General features: G+C 33.1%; 6 protein-coding genes across 7 annotated transcripts; 3 read left to right on the forward strand and 3 right to left on the reverse strand.

Moving 5' to 3' along the window:
• Positions 1-924: 924 nt before the first annotated feature.
• Positions 925-3,315, reverse strand: LOC106346715 (E3 ubiquitin-protein ligase DA2L). Of its 2 annotated transcripts, none has more exons than XM_013786128.3 (9): positions 3,014-3,315; positions 2,628-2,833; positions 2,474-2,525; positions 2,347-2,392; positions 2,156-2,237; positions 1,919-2,063; positions 1,765-1,828; positions 1,528-1,594; positions 925-1,440 (listed from the first exon to the last, which is right to left on the reverse strand). In XM_013786128.3, exons 2-9 carry the CDS (start codon positions 2,826-2,828, stop codon positions 1,105-1,107), a joined length of 993 nt encoding a protein of 330 aa, XP_013641582.1. In that variant the 5' UTR covers positions 2,829-2,833; positions 3,014-3,315; the 3' UTR covers positions 925-1,104. The 2 variants fall into 2 exon arrangements, with proteins under 2 accessions (XP_013641582.1, XP_048638344.1); XM_048782387.1 differs by having other exon boundaries at positions 2,628-2,839; positions 3,014-3,308.
• A 16-nt stretch (positions 3,316-3,331) lies between these two features.
• On the reverse strand, positions 3,332-4,080 carry LOC106346716 (VQ motif-containing protein 1). The gene has a single exon (XM_013786133.3). It carries the CDS (start codon positions 3,752-3,754, stop codon positions 3,458-3,460), a length of 297 nt encoding a protein of 98 aa, XP_013641587.1. The 5' UTR covers positions 3,755-4,080; the 3' UTR covers positions 3,332-3,457.
• Positions 4,081-8,905: 4,825 nt separating this feature from the next.
• LOC106346714 (exopolygalacturonase) lies at positions 8,906-9,995 on the forward strand. Its single transcript, XM_048782389.1, has 2 exons — positions 8,906-9,227; positions 9,320-9,995. Exons 1-2 carry the CDS (start codon positions 8,916-8,918, stop codon positions 9,848-9,850), a joined length of 843 nt encoding a protein of 280 aa, XP_048638346.1. The 5' UTR covers positions 8,906-8,915; the 3' UTR covers positions 9,851-9,995.
• A 237-nt stretch (positions 9,996-10,232) lies between these two features.
• Positions 10,233-12,202, reverse strand: LOC106346713 (ribokinase). The gene is made up of 4 exons (XM_013786126.3): positions 11,381-12,202; positions 10,967-11,152; positions 10,695-10,890; positions 10,233-10,584 (listed from the first exon to the last, which is right to left on the reverse strand). The coding sequence occupies exons 1-4, from the start codon at positions 12,038-12,040 to the stop codon at positions 10,490-10,492; spliced, it is 1,137 nt and encodes a 378-aa protein (XP_013641580.1). The 5' UTR covers positions 12,041-12,202; the 3' UTR covers positions 10,233-10,489.
• Positions 12,203-17,067: 4,865 nt separating this feature from the next.
• LOC106346709 (glutathione S-transferase U24-like) lies at positions 17,068-18,185 on the forward strand. The gene is made up of 2 exons (XM_013786121.3): positions 17,068-17,517; positions 17,632-18,185. Exons 1-2 carry the CDS (start codon positions 17,203-17,205, stop codon positions 17,962-17,964), a joined length of 648 nt encoding a protein of 215 aa, XP_013641575.1. The 5' UTR covers positions 17,068-17,202; the 3' UTR covers positions 17,965-18,185.
• An 894-nt stretch (positions 18,186-19,079) lies between these two features.
• On the forward strand, positions 19,080-20,215 carry LOC106346708 (glutathione S-transferase U25-like). The gene is made up of 2 exons (XM_013786120.3): positions 19,080-19,521; positions 19,716-20,215. The coding sequence occupies exons 1-2, from the start codon at positions 19,207-19,209 to the stop codon at positions 20,058-20,060; spliced, it is 660 nt and encodes a 219-aa protein (XP_013641574.1). The 5' UTR covers positions 19,080-19,206; the 3' UTR covers positions 20,061-20,215.
• The last annotated feature ends 216 nt before the right edge of the window (positions 20,216-20,431 follow it).

Raw genomic sequence — 20,431 nt, forward strand, 5'->3', positions numbered from 1 at the left:
GAACTTAGTCGAAAAAAAAAAAAAAAAAAAACAAAAAAACTGATTTTTTTTACGTTTCTAACCCCCGTAAGTTGTCTGGACCAGTTCTACTTAGAAATAATTTAGAAAATTTGTAAAAAATATTTTGATAAGTGAAAAATTGAAATCATGTAATTAACATATGTTTTAAGAGATATAAAATAAGATATAACAAAAGTTAATTGTTTTCAAGATAGATGAGTGAAAATAGTGAATCATTATATTCTTTGGTTTAGGTTTTGCCAACATATGTTGTAATACTATATGTATTCTTTGGGTTAGATTTTGGAATGCATAAATGGTTTTGTGCGTATTTTTTAGTGGTTGACTGGCTGGTGGGTTTTTAAAGTGAGATATTGCATAAGGGCATCTCCATCCCTACTCCATTTGTTTCTCTAAAATGGAGTAAAAGTGAATATGGAGTAAGGAATGCTCCAACCCAACTTTATATCTCACTCCATAATGAAATTTACTCCATAAATGGAGTAATCTATTTTTTGTTTGTTCATCACTCCATTATGAAGTGGAAAATGGAGTATGATTGGAGCAATTTTACTTCATTTTCACTTTTACTCCATTTTGGAGGAAAAAATGGTGTTTTACATTGGAGATGCTCTAAACTAATTAAAACCTAAACTATTTGACGCTTTCTTGTGAGAGAGCACTCACACATTAGCAGTAATCAAGTCCAAAACTTGCATCATCAAGCGACCTTTTTATTTAACACAGGTTGGTGTTTTATTTCATCTTTGCATGTAATACCAAAGAGACCAAAGCAAGAGATCAAAGCATATTCTCTTCGTTTTGCTCAACTACTAACTCATTGCTTTAACTCGGTCCCTTAGCATCATCCTCCCACTATTATCCTATCCATCACAAGTCGCAACCTATAACAATATTAGTTCATATTGATAATCAAAACCTTTTATATTAAAAAACTGAAAACCATTTAATATTTTTCCTATTGGTACATGTATGAAATGATCAACAAACATCCTGCAAACTACAATCCAAGATCACCAAACTCACACTAACATATACATAAAGCAAAGACTATGAAGAACTTTAGCTTTCCTTTGGGAAACACTATTGCCATGTAACTTCCCTGGAAACCTCTCTGCCACTATCGTCAGTCAAATCAGATCTCATTGTATCGCTGATTCCTGTTGCTTGACGGTAATGGTTACTATCTTGTTCCATGGCATTGTAATGACTGCTGTTGCACATGCCCGGACCCATGTTGTGTGATGAAATGCTAACGTTTTGATTGGAGGAAGATTCGCCAACCATTTGCTGGCGTTCAGCAAGAACAGCGATTGCACAAGCTAGCCCACCAGATGGGGAAGATGATGAAGACAACGGCATCAATGGTCCTACATTATGATCTTCTTCAGGAGAGTTATTCATCTGACTTCCAGGTTCCTGCTCAGAAACAAACAAACAGAGTTAAAGGCTTATCTTAGTTCAACAAAAATGACGGAACTTGAAAATAGTAACTGAATAAATCACCTGAACCGAGAGCCATATTGCTTCCATCACCATTATATCCTCAAGATCATAGTCAAACTCACCATCCCTGAAGAAATGATATGAAAATGTAAAATAACAAATTGATAAAGAGACAACTTAACAAGACCACCATATAGTCCTTCCTAATTGTAACTGTTCCTCGAGCATCAAAATCCTTCAAGAGAAAACAGAACTAAAGAAAATGCAGAAGTATGGTTGTTTTATCTCAACACTAACCTGCTAACCCGAGGGTGTGATGTAAGACATGAGTCTTGAGATGAAACAGTTTCCTCATCCTCCTCTGCTCAAAAAGTTATGTCACTGATATTGCTGACCAAGAGAAAACAAAATTTTAAAAGGATGCAAGTAATATTGAACAGAGAGAACTAACCTGCAGCAGAACCATATTCAGTATCAGCTGTCACTTCACTTGTCCTAGAAGAAGGTGATTCCAGACGTTTCTGCATTCTTTCTTCATCTTCTTCGACTTCCTTCTGCCTAATCCTTATTTTGGCTTCTATAACTCGCTGCTCTTCCTTCACAACATAGTAAAAACAAAATGGGCATAATCAGGCATATACTCATCCCTCATATAAAGGTAAGTTACTGTTATCATTATGTGACTTACAATCTGTTCAATGCTCTTCTCCTCTTTAGTCTTCCCTCCACGGTACTCAACAGCATAGTTTGATGTTTTGCAATACGGACATCTCGTATATGTTAAGGAGGACACAAAGGAGAAGAAGAGACACTAAAATTTGTATGCCTAACATAACAATCAAAAGCTCGATGCCTAACAAATAGCAATCAAAAGGATACTGAGTAGGTTGAGATGAACTAGGATTCTTCATCCGCAGAAAACACTCTGTAGATTAAACCAAAAGATACAAACACATGAATGCAAAAGATTCTAAATTTAGTTATGGTTGATGAATTATTTTTTTACCTGTACAAATGCTTTTCAAACAACATCTTGACCTATTGAGGCTGGGATAGTACTACAAACACACACAACAACAAGAACATACATGATACATTCACATTCAGTTTCATCTTCTTGAAAGGAAATACAATTTTTGTATAAACCAATAAATACAAACCAGATAGCAAATGGGACATTCTTCGAGATCGTGACAAGTGGTTTCTTCAGCACCAGGATAGCAAGGAGCGAGCTTAGAGTCTAAGATGAGTTTCTTAACCTTTTTGAAGTCGACATCTTTGTTCATGTATAATAAACCTTGCTGTGGCTTTGTGTATCTTTCGTCCACAACTTGTCTCTTCTTTCCCAGATTATTACCCATCGAACCTGTCTCTTGGTAGACCAATAACACTTAGTAAATTTAGAGCTCGTAATAATCCAAAAATGTTTCCTTTTTCGGAAACTAACAAACTAAAACTTCAATTTCCGACAATTCATAAGAACTGAAACGACAAAACAAAGTTTAAACCTTGAAGATAATGAATAATTAAGAACAAAAGAAGAAACCTTAACAAGCTTCTAGAGAATCTCGAGGGCAGAGATAGATAACTCTGATCAGAACTTTGGTCTCTGAGAGAGCTACAGTAGAGTGTGTGTGTGTGCTTCTCTACGTATAATGTGTATATTCACAACATTAAAAGAGAACTTCGTATCATCTTTTGACGAAAAGTTAAGAGAGAGATAGATAGATGGTGATGATGATAAAGATGAAACGGTGGAAGAGTGAAGAAAAGAATCGTCATCTCTCTTTGTTTTCACTCTTCCTCTTCCTTCTTTCACGCGCCTTTTTCGCGCGTGAGTTTCGGTGTTATTAGAGTTTCACAATTAACGCAGAACATTTCTTTATATACATTAAACAAAAAGGATCGATCGATTCGGTGTTTTACATGGGCCTCTTAATTTAGTAAATTAGGGCTTTGTTACAGGCCCAATGGGCTTTCTGAACACAACTTAACTTTCTGACCATAGATTGTACAATTCGCCGACCGGAGGCATCTCCCTGAAAAAGCTATCGAACTCCGTCGTCTCTACACCTCCTTCTGCTTCTCTTCCGCCACCTCCGGAAAACTGTGGTGACGAGTCTTTGCTGCCGTAATCATGGCCTGAGAACTCGAAAGGACCGTCAGCGACGATGGCGTTTTTACCGGTGAGTTCTTGAACAACCGTCTTGAAGCTACGAGCATCTGTCTGGACGTACTGTGTGTTAATGAAGACAACCTTCATCGGCTCAGATCTCACTCTAGACATTTTTGGATGACTTGGTTTTTCTTGTAGACAACAAAACTAGAATTTGGTTTAGCTCTCTGAGTACTTTGCCTTTTGAATCTCTAGATGTTTGTTCTATTTATATGGGTAGACAGATATATGGGACTTTATATATATATATATAGACACAGCAAAAAAGATTATATTATTTTAATTATATCTTCAGAAACAATTGGTGGCGAATCCTTCACGAACTATGTGGATAATAGCAATTTTTTATTGCTATAGCATGGAATTTTAAACTATATAAAAGCAATTATATGTAAGTTGAAATGATATTTTGATTCTGGAACATGCTTACGTATGGAGTTACGTTCACAGGCTTTCATGACTAACGAGTTTTTAAATATAAAGACTGTTGCAGATTTTCCACTTACTTAGGAGATTAGACTCGGTTAACTAACATTGCATTAAAAAAAACCTTTACTTTAGAGTTTGGTAAACAACGGGTCAAATGAAATTGGAGACTGTTACTTTATTTTAAGATTGTGCTCGTGAAAAGTTTATTTTGCTACCTTTCACCAATAGTTTTCATAGACATTTTCTATATATATATTTAAACAAAAAAACATATGTGATAGATGTTTAGAATTTTATAAGATTAGAAAAAACAAAATTTATGTTCTTTTGACAATAATAAAAGAAGAAAAAAAGAACTACATATGGTTTTTGTCAAAAAAAAACTACATATGGTCAATTAAGTTGTTTTTATATACTGCGGTCTTTGACGTTGTTCTTGTATGAGTGAAACAGGTTTGACCGTCAAGAATTCAAGCAGCCTTGACTGACCAAATAATAAATGGACTTTGGTATTATTATCAAGAAACTATTGATCTGGAAAGAATCATATTGCTCGGTGGACCAAATAATAAATGAACTTTTGTTATTGTTATCAGGAACTAATGATCGAGAAAGAATCATATTATTTAGTTTACTGGGTCAAACTAAGCACGCCTTATTTGATGGAATATGGAATCACATCACATCACGTGAAACCAACCTAGAACACTTGTATCTTCTTATTTTATATGCGGGCAAATCTATACTATTATTTGCAAAGTGATTTTTATAACTTTTATATTAAAAATTAAAGTGGTTAAGATTAAAACCGATAATATATTTAATAGATTTGTATATATAATTGATCATATAATCAAAAATGAATTTGTATTAATAATTTTAGATTTTTCAAAATAAGATAATTCTTCTATATATGAATATGTTGTTATTTTTTAATAAAATTTTCTATTATAAAAGTTAAAATTCTATACCACTATTTACAAAGTTATTTTTCTCCAAACTCAGTGATACCTTTTAATTATTTTTATATATAACCAATTTTTTTTATATATATAATATTAGATTTATATGTTATATTAGATAACTGATAAAACATATTTCAAAAATAAGATAATTCTTATATATATTGTGTTGTTATATGGAAATAATATTTTCTATTATAAAATTAAAAAATTAGATATAAAGTAAATTATAATTAAATATTAATCAAACAAAAACATTTGTATAAAATAATTTCTAAAATATATCTAATATGTGAGTGTTTTTTTAAATTTCAACATAATCATAAGTGTATTTAATCTAAGAAAAAATATCATATATAATAATTTGATGTTTGATTTAAACTTTTCAAAAAAAATTAATAATAATTTATCATACTGATTTTTGAATTACAAAAATTTAGAAAAAAGCTAATTCGCAACCTATGTCTTTTAATTGCTAAACTGTCAAATTAGTGTTTAACCAACAAGCCCGATCATGATTTATCAGAGGGCACATGCATTCGGAACAAGACATTTGGGAACAAAGTGGCTGTGAAATTATAATGTAGCAAAACTTCAATATAACTGATAAGGTTTGATGCTCTTCTTTATTGTGATGAGATCCTGAAAGTCGATCAACAAATTTTTATTTTTCATTATTTCTATGTTTTACAAATGCTTTTGCATTATGTAGACATCGATATAGTACCAATTGAAAACAAAAATATTGTGCGAACTGAAATTATAGTTATTTATGTTTGGATACAAATCTATAATTAAAGAATTTTATAAAAACATGGCATTAAATATATATTTTAAAGACACCGTATCTAGTTTAAAGTGTCTATTTATTGCTAATTAAATTTTGTATTAAATGAAAAGAGCTTTGTATAGACTCTACTGAGTCACAATTGTTTTTTTTTTGGTCAACTAGTCACAATTGTTTTCTACATATTTCTAGCAATCTAGCTCGAATGAAGCCAGTGCCAAAATTGGATTATTTTCGTGAGATCCTAAACTGTCCCTTGGATGGGAGATTCAAGATCTAAACCTGACCAAGACAAGACAAAATAATACTCATATAAGAATTCTGATATCCTCCAAAAATCAAACATGGCTTGCATTAGTTATGTGTTTAAGAATTTGTGTATGTTTCTCTTGGTCGTCGCGGTTGCAAGTCGATCGGGCACGTGGAAAATCTTTGATGTCCGAAAATATGGTGCCAAAGGCGACGGCAAAACTGATAATGTTAATGTACATGACATTAATTTTTTTTACCCGTTTAATTTTCCTATGATTATTTTATATCTAAAAACACCATTATCCTTCATACTCAAATTGTTATGAGATATTTTAGAATTTACTTTTGTATCCCCTAAAGGTTTAGGTTTCTAAAAGAGTCATATTTTCAAGGAAATTTGAAGCTGGGCACGAAAACGTTGAAACAACACATATTAACTGGTTGAACCATAAATATACAATAGAATCCTATAAATCCAATCCCCTATATATTAATTGCGGAACATTTGAAAAGATGTAACCTCAATTTTGTATTAATTAAAAAAGGCCCCAATGCATAGGTGGCATTCAATTAGATAGTCAATTACATTCAATTGAAAAATAAGTAGGTCCACATTCGATTTTTATATGTTGTTAGATACATAAGTTGGTCAAACTATATGATATAATGATATGATATGATATTTTCTTTCCTTAAATAAAACCTACTGAATTACCATAAATGACTAATATATATATGACAATTAATGATTTTAATAATAAAGATTTGATAACAATTTATATCTCCTCCATCATTTTTTGTTTAATTTTATATTATTAAAATAAATTAAACAATCAAATTAGCTATAAAAATAAAATTTAGATTTTTTCGTATATGTTATATTTTGAATTTTTAAAAACGACAATAAATGACTAAAACTATTAAAATTATTATGTTAAAAATTAATGATCAATGGTTTAACATTTTTATTATAAGAAGATACACATGATTTTAAAACCATATGAGTAAAAGATATCATTTAATAATAAAATAAATATATATATATATATATATAGATTAAACACTATATACCATAAGATTACATAAATATTTTAATATTAAAACTTTCAATGAATTTTCAAGAACATTTATAAATTATAAACTTATTAAAGATTTCAGATTGAAAATTTTGTTATCGATGATTTAAATATTTTGTTATAAAACGATATGAATGATCATAGAACCGTATGATTATAAATTCTTATTTAATAAATAACTATACAAAATATACTATTCTTAGAAAAATAGGTTGGTTCATCTTAACTTATATTACATTTTTTATTAAACTAACTATCGAATTGATAAATGACGTACCAAAAAATGTTTTGCACTTTTCTTAAATAAAAGCTACGAAATTACCTAATATGATTAACGTATATGTGAAAATTAATTATTATGAATAATAAATATTTCATAACAATTTTTGTATCTTAGTTTTTTTTTAATTTTATATTATTAAAAGATATTTAAAAATCACATTAAATATATAATAAAAACATTTATATTTTTTCTTATATGTTATATTTTGAATTTTTCAAAACGTCTATAAATTATTAGAAATTTGAAGATCTCCACTCTGAAAATTTTGTGATCAACAGATTATTTTTTAGTCATAATAAGTTACAAATGATCATAAAATTTTATTAATATGAACTTTTATTTAATATTATAAGAAGATACACATGATTTTAAAACCATATGAGTAAAAAATATCATTTAATAATAAAATATATATATATATATATATATATTATACTATATACCATAAGATTACATAAATATTTTAATATTAAAATTTCAATGAATTTTCAAAAACATTTGTAAATTATAAACTTATTAAAGATTTCACATTGAAAATTTTGTTATCGATGATTTAAATATTCAGTTATAAAATGATATGAATGATCATAGAACTGTTTGATTATAAATTCTCATTTAATAAATGACTATATAAAATATACTACTATTCTTAGAAAAATAGGTTGGTTTATTTTAACTTACATTATATTTTTTATTAAACTAACTATCAAATTGATAAATAATCTACCAAATTTTTTTTGCACTTTCCTTAATTAGAAGCTACGAAATTACCTAATATGATTAACGTATATATCAAAATTAATTATTATGAATAATAAATATTTGATAACAATTTTAGTATCTTAGTTTTTTTTTTAATTTTATATTATTGAAGGATATTAAAAAATCACATTAAATATATAATAAAAACATTTATATTTTTTCTTATATGTTATATTTTGAATTTTTCAAAACGTCTATATATTATTAGAAATTTGAATATTCTCACTCTGAAAATTTTGTGATCAATAGATTATTTTTTTTATTATAATAAATTACAAATGATCATAAAATATAACGCATATGAATTTTTATTTAATAAATATTCAAACTAAATATATATATATATATATAAATACTAATGATTTAAACCGACAAGATTGGCTGATCAATTTAGTCGTCCAGTTGAAATCTTTCAAAAGTACGTGAAAGACTAAAGTCAAAGTAAAGATGGATTTAGAATAGTAGTTATATTTTACTAACCGAAATACCGAAAAAAACCGAACCGAAACCAACCCAATATCCGGATTGAACACCCCTAATCCAAATGAAGCTAAACTATTGTTTTATTCTCCAAAATATAATAAAAATAATAACTTAATCCCGCGCAAGGCGCGGGTCTTATCCTAGTAGATTGGTATACGAAGACAAAAAAAAAAAAATCCTTTGTATTAGTATAGAAGATCTACAATATTTAATTTTTTTTTTTTTTTGGCTTTTCACTATGGTGTTTCAGGCATTCATAAAAGCGTGGGAAGATGCGTGCGCACATAGTGGAAGAAATCAAATTTACATACCAAGAAAAAAGTTCTATATGAGTGCTGTCATGTTCAAGGGACCATGCAAAGGTAAAACTATGTTCTTCAACAATGGATTATTACTGGCTCCTCTACATCCCAAGCATATCAAACAAGACGCTTGGATAAATTTCCAATACGTCGACAATCTCGTAGTCACCGGCCACGGAACTATCGACGGCCAAGGAAGTCGTTCTTGGTCCTCCACTAACTTCGACATGAATCGTAGACTACCAGCGGTACGATATTCGTCTTTCGTTTTAAATTTAAATTTTGATAAAATATTTGTTAAAGAAAAGCCTATATTCTCTAATCTCTAATAATTTTGCAGAACATGGCATTCGATTTCGTGAGAAAATCAAGAATCAATGGACTAATATCACTCAACAGCAAATCGGAACACTTGAACTTCTTCTGCGTAGATCATTTCAACATCTCTCACGTCAACGTAACGGCTCCTAGAAACAGCCCCAACACTGACGGAATCAAGATTGGTATGTCCAGCAACGTTAAGATTCGGGACAGTCACATTGGTTCCGGAGACGATTGTATCGCAATCCTCTCGGGAAACACTAACTTCGATATCCATAACATCACTTGTGGTCCTGGACATGGGATCAGTGTCGGAAGCTTGGGAAAGCACAAAGAAGAAAAGAATGTGGAGGATATTACGGTTAGGGACACGGTTTTCAACGGGACAAGCGACGGTATAAGGTTCAAGACATGGGAATGTTCGGTTGCTGAGATCACAGTTTCGGGATTCTTGTACGAGAATATCAAGATGGTTGATGTCCGACATCCTATCAACATTGATCAGAAGTATTGTCCTTACCCACCCTGCCCGAAATTAGTAAGCTTCTAACGCAAGAAACAGTCTTATCTTTCTTACTTTTTTCAATTTTTTTAATCAGATTAGATCATGACAGGGGGATTCTCATGTTCAGATAAGAAACGTGACGTTCAAGAATATTTGGGGAACGTCGAGGAACAAAGTGGCTGTAAATCTGCAATGCAGTAAAAGCTTTCCATGCAAAGATATTCAGTTAATTGACATCAACTTAATACATAATGGATCTGACGGTCCAGCCACCGCGTTGTGTGAGTACGTTAATGGTTCTGCTCGTGGCAAGATGTTTCCTCCGAGTTGTTTGAACTGAATACTGTCCATAGTTGACTTTGGTATGATTTCATTACTGGTGTAAATGTGATTATATCATAGAAGCCAGTTCCAAAGAGAAATTGAATTAGCTTAATATGACATTTTTATTTGATATCTCTCAATGATAACGTTGTGTTGGAGACTTTGACTCTTTGAGAATAATGAAATCAGTCCACTCACAAGACAAGTTAAAAGGAGTTGATGTTCAAAGAGACAAAAGACACATTATTCACAATCATTGATTTGGTGTAACTAATGCAACCACTGATGAGCTTCAACCTCTTCTCTCGTGACCTGACTAGCTTTTATCCGTAAGAAGATTGAGTTGAAAGAGTATCAGTTTTAAGTACTAGATTGAAGGAGCTTCAAGACGGATGCTCGATCAGGCATGCTGGGTATTGCACCCTTTACTTGGACACATAGAGAGGCAGCTGCAGCTGTAGGAACCGGAAAAAAGAAGAACCATTAAACCGAAAATGAGACAAAACTAAAATGATTTATGGGTTAGAAAACTCGACTCCTAAGAGTTCATATACAACTAATTTACCAGCAAATCTCAAGCATTCCTCATGTGACTTGCCCTCTACCATAGCCACTGCAAACGCTGCTGTGAAAGTATCCCCGGCTCCTGTAGTATCCACCACTTGCGCAGCCGGTATAATTGACTGCTGGATCGGTTTTTCCCCTTCTATGAATAACGCAGACCCTTTGGAACCAAGTTTCACTAGAACTTGCTTAACTCCCTGAGGAAAAACATAGCTTAAACCTTATCAACCCAAAACCCATTAAAAAAAAAAGATTAACCAAAGGAACTTATACCAACTTATGGCACTTTGCAACAGCTTGGCTAATCTGTTCAAAAGTTTCAGTAGGCATTCCGGTCAAGCGACTGAGCTCAGTCTCATTCGGGCTCAAGATGTCGACGGAATCCAATAGCTCATTCGGAATGGGCGTATCCATTCCTCCCACGTCCAGGATGACCGGAACACCTGCTTTCTTCACAGCCTGCAAGACACGATGACACAACCATATGATCAATCTATGTTCCAATTCCAAATCCTACATCTTTTGCAAGACACCATTGTATCATCTACACCTAAAGCTGCATCCTTCAAACATTACTTGCAAAAGACAAGATGTATTCTCACTAAAGTACCTAACTTTGAGAGTAATCAAGATTGGAAACGATTAAAGTCACAAACTTTATACGAACAATACATCAATCGATCTGACCTTAGCAACTTGAACGTTGATGGAATCAGGGATCTCTCTTTGAAGCAACACAACACCAGCATTCCTAACAACCTCAAGCTCATCATCGCTCATCTTCTCAGGCCACCCTCTCATATTAGCACCACCAACAATAATAATCGAGTTCTGACCGTCCGATTGCAGCATCACCACCGCGTGCCCCGTCGGCTCGTCCTTCACCGACTTCACGTGATCCAAGCGAACTCCACACCCTTCCGACCCACCCCCCAACGCACCTGCGATCAGCTTCCCGTGCGCGTCCTCTCCCAGACGACCGACGAAGTACGTCGGATAATCCAGCTTCGCTCCGCACGCCGCCTGGTTCGCGCCTTTCCCGCCGGCGAGCGTTTGCCCTGTCTTGGCCGAGATCGTCTCCCCTTCCTTGGGTAGTCTTTCGATCTCCACGTAGATGTCGGCGTTCGCGGATCCCACTACCACCAGCGGAGGCGCGTTTGGTTTCACGGTGGGTTTAGCGTTCTGATTTGCCGATGGGTCGACGGAGAGGGAGATAACACGGAGGGATCTTCTCGGAACGCGGAGGATTGGATTGATAATGTTGATCGGAGGAGGATTCGATCGATTGAATTTGATGTTTGGATGGAAAGTATTCGACTGAGAAAGTGAAATCCCTTTCATTATCATCGTCGTACGCTTGTTCGCCGGAGTCAACGCAGAAATTTTTAGTTTGAAGAGAACTTTGTGTTCGAACTCGAAGTGTTGAACTAAAGATTCTTACGTGAAACTCACGCTCTAAAATTACTAAACCGTGCCGAGTATAATCCAGATTTTGATTTATTAAAACCGTGATTAATTCGAGTATCCACCGTCATAACTCATAAATGCGATGATGACGCACGCAGTGGCCTAAGCAAACGCAATTATAGGAGAAATGGATCATAACTCATAAGTACGAAGTAACCAACTTATTTGAGCATAACAGATTATGTGCTAAATTATTTTGAGCACAACAAAAGAATTTTGAATAACTAACTTTTTACCTTTTTATTTACAAATCTCATGAAGATATTACGTATCAATACAATACTAAAAGGGGATAATCTCAACTCTCAGCTATGCCACGTCACTAAAAATATTCAACCAATCAGAACATTTCGTTTTTAGATATGGGCTTAAAGTTTGTTTTCAATGCAATTAGATGTGTGGGCTTCGTTTGAGTTAGGTTTGGGCTTCTTTCATTTGATTAGACCTAAGTCTGCGACGGAGCTGAAGTCGCGAGTCTTTTCCCTTCTCCTCTACCACTTCGTCTTCTCCCCTTAATCGATCCATCAATACTCTACAAGGGTTCGTTTCAGCTCCCTTTTTTCCTCCTTCAATGTTCTCAGTTTGTGTTTGCAATTGCATAAAGGATCGTTCTCAGATTAACAAAGTAAGATGAGTGGAAGTGGAGTTAAGAGTTTCCGGAACCACAAAGACACCTGCAGATTTCCTCAAACCCATCTGTGAGACCGTTGTGGTGAAACTCATTATTGGTGTTGATTATGGAGGTGATGATACTCTCTTTCTTTGAACATATCTTCTTCTTTGTATTCTTCTTATGTTGTGGCTAACATTAAGGATGTAGCTAAAGTTCAGCAGAGCGATGTGAATTCAAATACGCTGAAGTTTATGCCACAGAGAATGCTCGGTACGGTGTCGTCTTCATGATTCCAAGTTGGTGGAAGATAAATGGAGAGTAGTGTTGTTGGTGATCCGAACGGTGAGGAGCTTATCAGCCGCATCTGGTGAGACCATGATGATACAATCTCTTAGCTTCGATGGTACTTATATATAGTCTCTACAATTAATTAGATTCTTTAAGTGTTTCTGATGCCTGCGAGGGTATTTTTACTTAGTGGAAGCTCAGATTCTGATTGATAACTACAGATTTTGATGCCTGCGAGGGTATTTTTACTTAGTGGAAGCTCAGAAACAAGAGTTTCTGCAGAAGAGTTTGGTTTCTTGAAAGAGACATGTGACAGATACGGTGAACACGGTCCAGTGCTACATTCCAAGTGTATCGATTGTTTCAAAACGTTACCTTTCGCATCTGATTTTGCAGATAATGTGTCTACACAAATCATGGCGGCCTCTTTCAAAGCTCCTCTCGGGTCCATGAAGATAGCACTTTATTGTTGGGTTCATTAGAGGAACTTGACAGGGTTTACAGGAGAGAAGTTGGCGAGAATGATGATGGGAATATAACTCTTAACCATGTTTTATGGTCGTGTCCGTGGATGGCTGATGGTCTGAGCGAAAGTAATTACAAGGGACTTCTTTGGGGAGCTGATTGCACTGAGAGTTTTCTAAAACAATCGAACTTAAAAGGTAAGTGTAAAGCTTCTAATGATGTTTTCATTTGTGATTATATAAACTTTAATGTGTTTATTTTTATCATCTTTAGATGATTATAAGATCACGTGAAGGCCCTGATGCAAAATCAGATCGAGAAGAGATGGGAAACATGCTATGCGGATACTCAGTAGATCATGGAGTAGAATCTGGAGAGCTTTATACAATCTTCAGTGCTTCACATCTCTCACAGGTCACTTCCCTTAAACAAAGAGAAATACTCAAGAGCCTAGCTTTGCAGGATTTCATGTTCAGTGAATGGTTTGAGAGCTGTAGGTTCAGGTTAGATGGAGTTCTATTACCAGCGGACCAATCAAATGTTTGTTCTAGCGATGGCATAATTCTGCTTATGAACTGTGCGCACAATATGGTACTACCATGATGTCAGCATTGATTCTCTCAGAATCGTGAATGGATCAACATTACATATTTCTCCACATACTAATCCACAAGCTGCTTAACTATGTTTGAAAGGTAAAAAATGTCAAGGTTTATACGCTTTGATACATTACGGATGTTTGGTCCTACTAAAAACAATTTTTTCATATAAATACATTGCAGGTACATGGGACAGATGTTTAGAAGAGTGTGAGTCCGTGAAATACATGATATGCTTGATGGTATTTTCTGGATTAGTCTTACTTCTAGCATATTTGTCTATAGTTGTTTGGGATGTAATGATCAACATCTGAGTTTATTCAGAGTATCTGTTATAGCGAATTTAAGGCTTACAATTTCATAAAGCAAAGGACATGTTCATATTGCATAAATACAAGAAAGTGACACATGTTGTCGGGTTTTGTTTTATCCAAACCAATAACCAGAACCAAACTGAAAACAAAAAAATACGACCTGGAAGAAAATCAAAACACCTAAACATATTCATGAACGAACAGTATAAATATATTTTCAAAATTGATGACAATTTTTCTCAAACATTTCCAATAATAAGTTTTTAATATGAAACATATGATTCATTAAAAAAAATCACTTGGAAAATTGAACTTCGGATAAAACATATTTTGGTTACATTACATATTGATCTACTAGAACATATTATTTCGTATATATTTATTAAAAAATTTAATTAATCTTCATAAATATTTTTAAGTACATACAAATTATTGATAAATTATTTAATAACTCTCAAAATTATATACACAGATAAAAATAGTAAATTTATGTTAAAAATATAAATTTAAAAATTCACATGAAAAACATTAATGTATATTCTTCTTATATTTGAATTTACAATTCAGGTTAAAAACATATTTTCGTTAATACGACGCAACAAAATGGAAAACATTAAATTTATGTTTTATAAGAGGAGATAATATAAATTTCAAAATTATATTATATTTAATGTATATAATATCATGTTAATATCATTTAAATGTCAGAAAAGTAAAAGCAAATAAATTCAATAATAGAAGAAAAATATACATAATATGAATTTTTTTTTTTTTGAACACAATCATAATATGAATTTAAGAGCGAGAAACATTAATGTTTTCAATATTTGTCTGTCTTATAGCATTTTTTAATGTCATTTTTTTCTCAATTACTAAGCAACATTTCATATTATTAGTTATTAGTAATTTTTATTGTTTATTCACCTGCATGTGGGCTGAAAGTATGAATTTTAGAGTCAAAACATATGATGATTTTGTTCGTCATATTATCAATGAGAGAGACCCTTTTTGACACAGCTCACAATTCAAAAACTGATTATGTGTACTGGAGTTTTTTCGAGGAAATTTTCAAGAGGCAAACACATAAAAGAAGAAAAATGATTTATTTTTAGATAAAAAACTGTTTTTTTAGTCGAAAGATGATGAGTTTCCACGATAAAAGCAGATGATGATAAACTTAATTGCGATAATATCCTTTTATTTTTTGTGTGTGACTGTGTATAAAAAGAAGGACAGTTTTAAAAATTTAACATAAGATTTAGATTAAAGCTACAACTATTAGTTAAATGTTTCTTTGCTAAAAATAATCGAGGTGACATCGTTAGAAGCTAAATTAGACCAAACTTGAAAGAATAATTATATTTTATGGTTTGTGATTTGATTTTTAAAATAATTAGATTCTGTTTAGCTAACTAAGTTTATGATTTATAAAATAAATAGATAAATTTGACGTGTAATTTTTAGCTAAAATAATAAAATCACACTAATAAAGAAACATACAGAAATAGAAGAAGATATGAAAAAGATGAAAAAAGAGAGAATGCAAAGATGAGAAGAGATGAAATCACAACAAGAAACGGCCACAATGGTGTAAATATAAATCTGCAAAAGACAAAGTCAAATGATGATAAAGGCTTCTACTTTAGAAATCGCTAAACACGCATGGATCCAATTTTTATAGTTTGTATCCAAACTAGATTTAGTCAAAACTCAATATCAGAAAAACACATTAACTGATTCAAACAATTATCCCAATTTTGGCTATACAAAAGAGAAGTCAAGGCAGCAAATACGAAAAAAGAAATAAAGAAATTCACTACCCTGATTGAAAAAGAACATGATCAAGCTTGAGAGTAAGAAGAAAGGTTAAGGAGAAGAGAAAACATGCGCTGAAACTGTTTGAAACGACTCACTACTCTTCTCCAACTCACTACTCTTCTGTGAACCAATATTTTTTTTATCCTGAAGTCTCTAAATCACTCAGAGAGATCTTTTTTTTTTGACACAACTCACAATTCAAAATCTGATTGTGTGAAAGTGGAGTTTTTTCGCAAAAAAATTCAAGAGGCAACGCACATAAGAGAAGAGAAAATGATTTGTTCTTAGAAAAAAGAAACGATTTTTTCGAGTCGACAGATGACAAGTTTTCATTACAAAGCAAATGTATGACAAACTTAGTTTATGATAATAAATTTTAATTTTTTGTGTGTGACTGTGTATAAAAGTGAATGAGAATTTAGAAAATTTAACATTGTATTTAACTATTAGTTATATGTTTCATTTTTAAAAATAGTCAATGTGACATATCGATATAAGCTAAACTAAAATAAACTTTTTTAAAAAAATTATATTTTTATGATTTTAACAGTTAATTAAGTTTATGATTTGTAAAATAAAAAGATAAATTTGACGTGATAAATTATACGTTTTAATATATTTAAATTAATTATTCACCCGCCCGTAGGGCGGGTTTAATCCTAGTATTCAATAACATTACTAAACTATATGATAGTATAATACAACAATATAAAATAATAGTCTTAGTCTCTTGACTATGCTTAAAATACGACAAAAAGCTAGAGTAGTCGAATCAAAATTCTCCTCAATATATAATACAATTTCTTATTATTCGAGGGCAAGCAAAATGCGATTCAGAACCCCTATAAATCACCAATTACAGTTCTCTTCAATTCAGTCAGTACAACACAATATTAGCTAAAGAAACGTAAGAGAAAGTAAAAAACAAGCTTTTAGTGAGTAACAATGGCAGAGGAGGTGATACTTCTGGACTTCTGGGCGAGTATGTTTGGGATGAGGACGAGGATCGCTCTGGAGGAGAAAAAAGTCAAGTTCGATTATAGAGAACAAGATTTATGGAATAAAGGCTCCTTGCTCCTCGAGATGAACCCGATTCATAAGAAAATACCGGTTCTCATCCACAATGGTAAACCGGTCTGTGAGTCTCTCATCCAGGTCGAGTACATCGACGAGACTTGGCCCGGTGAAAACCCCTTCCTTCCTTCTGATCCTTATCAAAGAGCTCATGCCAAGTTTTGGGCAGATTTCATCGACAAAAAGGTATTTTCATTTAGTAAAAATATATACTGGTTTCGGTTTAAGTGTCTTGGTTTGGTTTGATTTTTTTTCTCCACCAAATATTGCAACTTCTATAACCAAAATGGATTATATCAGGTGAATGTTACGGCGAGGAGGATTTGGGCGATAAAAGGTGAGGAGAAGGAAGCATCCAAGGAGTTAATAGATATATTCAAGACGCTAGAAGCCGAGCTTGGAGACAAGCATTACTTCGGAGGCGAAACGTTTGGGTATGTGGACATAGCTCTCATTGGGTTCTACAGCTGGTTTGGAGTCTACAACAAGTTTGGGAATATGCGTATCGAAACAGAGTGTCCAACGTTGACTGCGTGGGCCCAAAGGTGTTTGAAGAGAGAGAGCGTCGCTAAAACCCTGCCTGAGTCGGAGAAGGTCACTACGTTCATTTCCCAGCGTCTTGGCGTCGAGTAGATCCTCTTATGGTGTTCTGTTGTACTATGTCTGCTCTTGTTGTGTCTTCTCTATCTATCTAAAGTTTATTTCTGCTTAATAATGTGATTCTGTGAGGTTGTTTAAGTGCATGTAAGTGTTGATCTGATTGTCGGTTTTTTTTTGTATCTTCACTGTATTTGGAAATGAATTTTCAATACGTTGAAAAGTCTATAATAAAGGATGTGTGTCAAATCATGAAACTACAGCAGTCCAGTTATTCTATTTCTTATGATTGCAGTTAGATTGGTTCAAAACACGCTAAACTTTACAAAACTTCCATAATATAAACTTACTTAGCTTTAACTGTTTATTTATATAAAAATTACCTTTCACGGTTTGTGGTGTCTTCCAAAGTTCTAGCATCGACTCACATGTTATGATCCATGTGGTTTTCTATTACAAAAATTTGATATAACAAAAACTAGCTCATATAGTCATTTCCCAATGTATTCTAAAATTCCCAATATTTTTTATCATTTTATGAACAGTAAAGTAAATAACATGCTTACTGTTGTTAGTCTTTTTTTTTTCTTCAAACAGCTATTTTATTACTCAAGTTGCTTACTGTTGTTAGTCAAAATTATTAAGATTTACACTATTGATTTACACTATTTTGATTAAATTAAATGTGTCCTTAAAGTATCCATGGCGTTGACCGCTGTTTGAAATCCAGAGTCAAAAGTTACGATGACGTAAGCAGTGGCGTAATCAACCGTCTCTCTTGCGAAACACGTGGTCAACATCTTAAAATGAGTAGGTCCACCGAAATAAGTACTTTCTGCCCGTCACTAACCTCTCGAATAGTATTTGATTTAATTTTTTATCAAAGATGTATCAGAAAACAAAGTATAAGTTTCACTGAATAATTAAAAATTAGTTTAGTTTTAAAAATCTAATCGAAGAACTCAAAATGAAAGTTCAACATAGCAAAGTACAAACCCTTTGACATCGAAGTCAGAGATTGAATTAATTTCATCAACTATAAAAGGAAAAAAAAACTTTTGAACTGGCTGAATATATCATTTTCACTAACTTCATAATTTAATCTAGAGAATTAATATAAATAAGACTTTAGCAAGCAAAATGCGACCGCTGTTTATGTTTCGCATATATCCGCTATAAATTAAAGAAACTTGGTTCTCTTCATCATACACTACACTTTGCACAGAACAAATAAATAAAAGATCTCAGTGAGGAGAGCTTAATTATCAAGAGAAACAAATGGCAGACGAAGTGATTCTTCTGGATTACTGGCCGAGTGCGTTCGGGATGAGGACGAGGATTGCTCTTGAGGAGAAAAACATCAAATTTGAGCACAGAGAACAAGATCTATTCAACAAAAGCCAGATTCTCCTCGAGATGAACCCGGTTCATAAGAAAATCCCGGTTCTCATCCACAATGGTAAACCGGTTTGTGAATCTCTCATCCAGGTCGAGTACATCGACGAGACTTGGCCAGGGGGAAACTCACTCCTTCCCTCTGATCCTTACCAAAGAGCTCAGGCCAAGTTTTGGGGAGACTTCATTGACAAGAAGGTAGAAAGAGAAGGTTTTTTTTAATATTTTGGTTTAAAATTATAATTTACAGTAAAACATCTCATTGTTAAATGAAGTAGTTTGGTTTTTGAATAAATTTAACATTCATTCGGAAAAAATGTAAGAGAAGATTTCATAGGGCAAGAAAATCGAGATTAGTGTTTGGTTTAATCTGATTAACAATTGTGGTTTAGGTGTCTGGTCCGACGTGGGTTCTCTGGGGAGGGAAAGGCGAGGAGCAAGAAGCGGGGAAGAAGGAGTTCATCGAGGTGCTGAAGACGCTAGAGACCGAGCTTGGAGACAAGGCTTACTTTGGAGGCGAAACGTTCGGTTATGTTGATATAGCCTTGATCGGGTTCTACTGCTGGTTTGACGCATATGAGAAATTTGCGAACTTCAGCATCGAAGCGGAGTGTCCAAAGGTGATTGCTTGGGCTAAAAGGTGTCTGAAAAGAGAGAGTGTGGCTAAGTCTCTTCCTGATCCAGACAAGATCACTAAGTACGTTCCTGAGCTTAAGAAAAGACTTGGTATGGAATAGATGTGTTCCATTTTAGTTTCTGTTCTGTCTGTTTTTTTTTTTTTTTACCCTTTTTCAATTTCTGTCGTGTTTTTGCTCTGTTTTGGAGTCATCATAATAATGTAAACATCCACCGATGGTTTACAATAAGATAAATGCTTCAATGGTTCAACCCACCTGGCCCGGCGTGATTATTGTTTCGGGCCGAATAGGCTAGATCCAATAACTAAATGCAAGCATCCAAGACTAAGTACACTAGAAGAACGGCTATAGGTGAAACCTGTACCACAAAAATTCATCTTTTGGTTTCATATTATATTAAGATGTTAAACCTTAGACGTTCTTTCACTAAATTTATACTAAATGAATGGCTTTTTTTTTTTGAACTACTA

Source organism: Brassica napus, chromosome A6, assembly GCF_020379485.1.
Source record: "Brassica napus cultivar Da-Ae chromosome A6, Da-Ae, whole genome shotgun sequence".
Classification (NCBI taxonomy): Eukaryota; Viridiplantae; Streptophyta; class Magnoliopsida; order Brassicales; family Brassicaceae; genus Brassica; species Brassica napus.

What these genes read in the sequence shown, in the direction of transcription:
- LOC106346715 (XM_013786128.3), bottom strand. Translation starts at nt 2,828, where the DNA reads ATGGGTAATAATCTGGGAAAGAAGAGACAAGTTGTGGACGAAAGATAC. An exon ending in AATGTCCCATTTGCTATCTG is followed by an intron (nt 2,526 to 2,627) that starts GTTTGTATTTAT and finishes GTGTGTTTGTAG; the next exon opens with TACTATCCCAGCCTCAATAG. An exon ending in AGTTCATCTCAACCTACTCA is followed by an intron (nt 2,238 to 2,346) that starts GTATCCTTTTGA and finishes AACATATACGAG; the next exon opens with ATGTCCGTATTGCAAAACAT.
- LOC106346716 (XM_013786133.3), bottom strand. Translation starts at nt 3,754, where the DNA reads ATGTCTAGAGTGAGATCTGAGCCGATGAAGGTTGTCTTCATTAACACA.
- LOC106346714 (XM_048782389.1), top strand. Translation starts at nt 8,916, where the DNA reads ATGGTGTTTCAGGCATTCATAAAAGCGTGGGAAGATGCGTGCGCACAT. An exon ending in TGAATCGTAGACTACCAGCG is followed by an intron (nt 9,228 to 9,319) that starts GTACGATATTCG and finishes ATAATTTTGCAG; the next exon opens with AACATGGCATTCGATTTCGT.
- LOC106346713 (XM_013786126.3), bottom strand. Translation starts at nt 12,040, where the DNA reads ATGATAATGAAAGGGATTTCACTTTCTCAGTCGAATACTTTCCATCCA. An exon ending in TCAACGTTCAAGTTGCTAAG is followed by an intron (nt 11,153 to 11,380) that starts GTCAGATCGATT and finishes CGTGTCTTGCAG; the next exon opens with GCTGTGAAGAAAGCAGGTGT. An exon ending in GGAATGCTTGAGATTTGCTG is followed by an intron (nt 10,585 to 10,694) that starts GTAAATTAGTTG and finishes CGGTTCCTACAG; the next exon opens with CTGCAGCTGCCTCTCTATGT.
- LOC106346709 (XM_013786121.3), top strand. Translation starts at nt 17,203, where the DNA reads ATGGCAGAGGAGGTGATACTTCTGGACTTCTGGGCGAGTATGTTTGGG. An exon ending in CAGATTTCATCGACAAAAAG is followed by an intron (nt 17,518 to 17,631) that starts GTATTTTCATTT and finishes GGATTATATCAG; the next exon opens with GTGAATGTTACGGCGAGGAG.
- LOC106346708 (XM_013786120.3), top strand. Translation starts at nt 19,207, where the DNA reads ATGGCAGACGAAGTGATTCTTCTGGATTACTGGCCGAGTGCGTTCGGG. An exon ending in GAGACTTCATTGACAAGAAG is followed by an intron (nt 19,522 to 19,715) that starts GTAGAAAGAGAA and finishes ATTGTGGTTTAG; the next exon opens with GTGTCTGGTCCGACGTGGGT.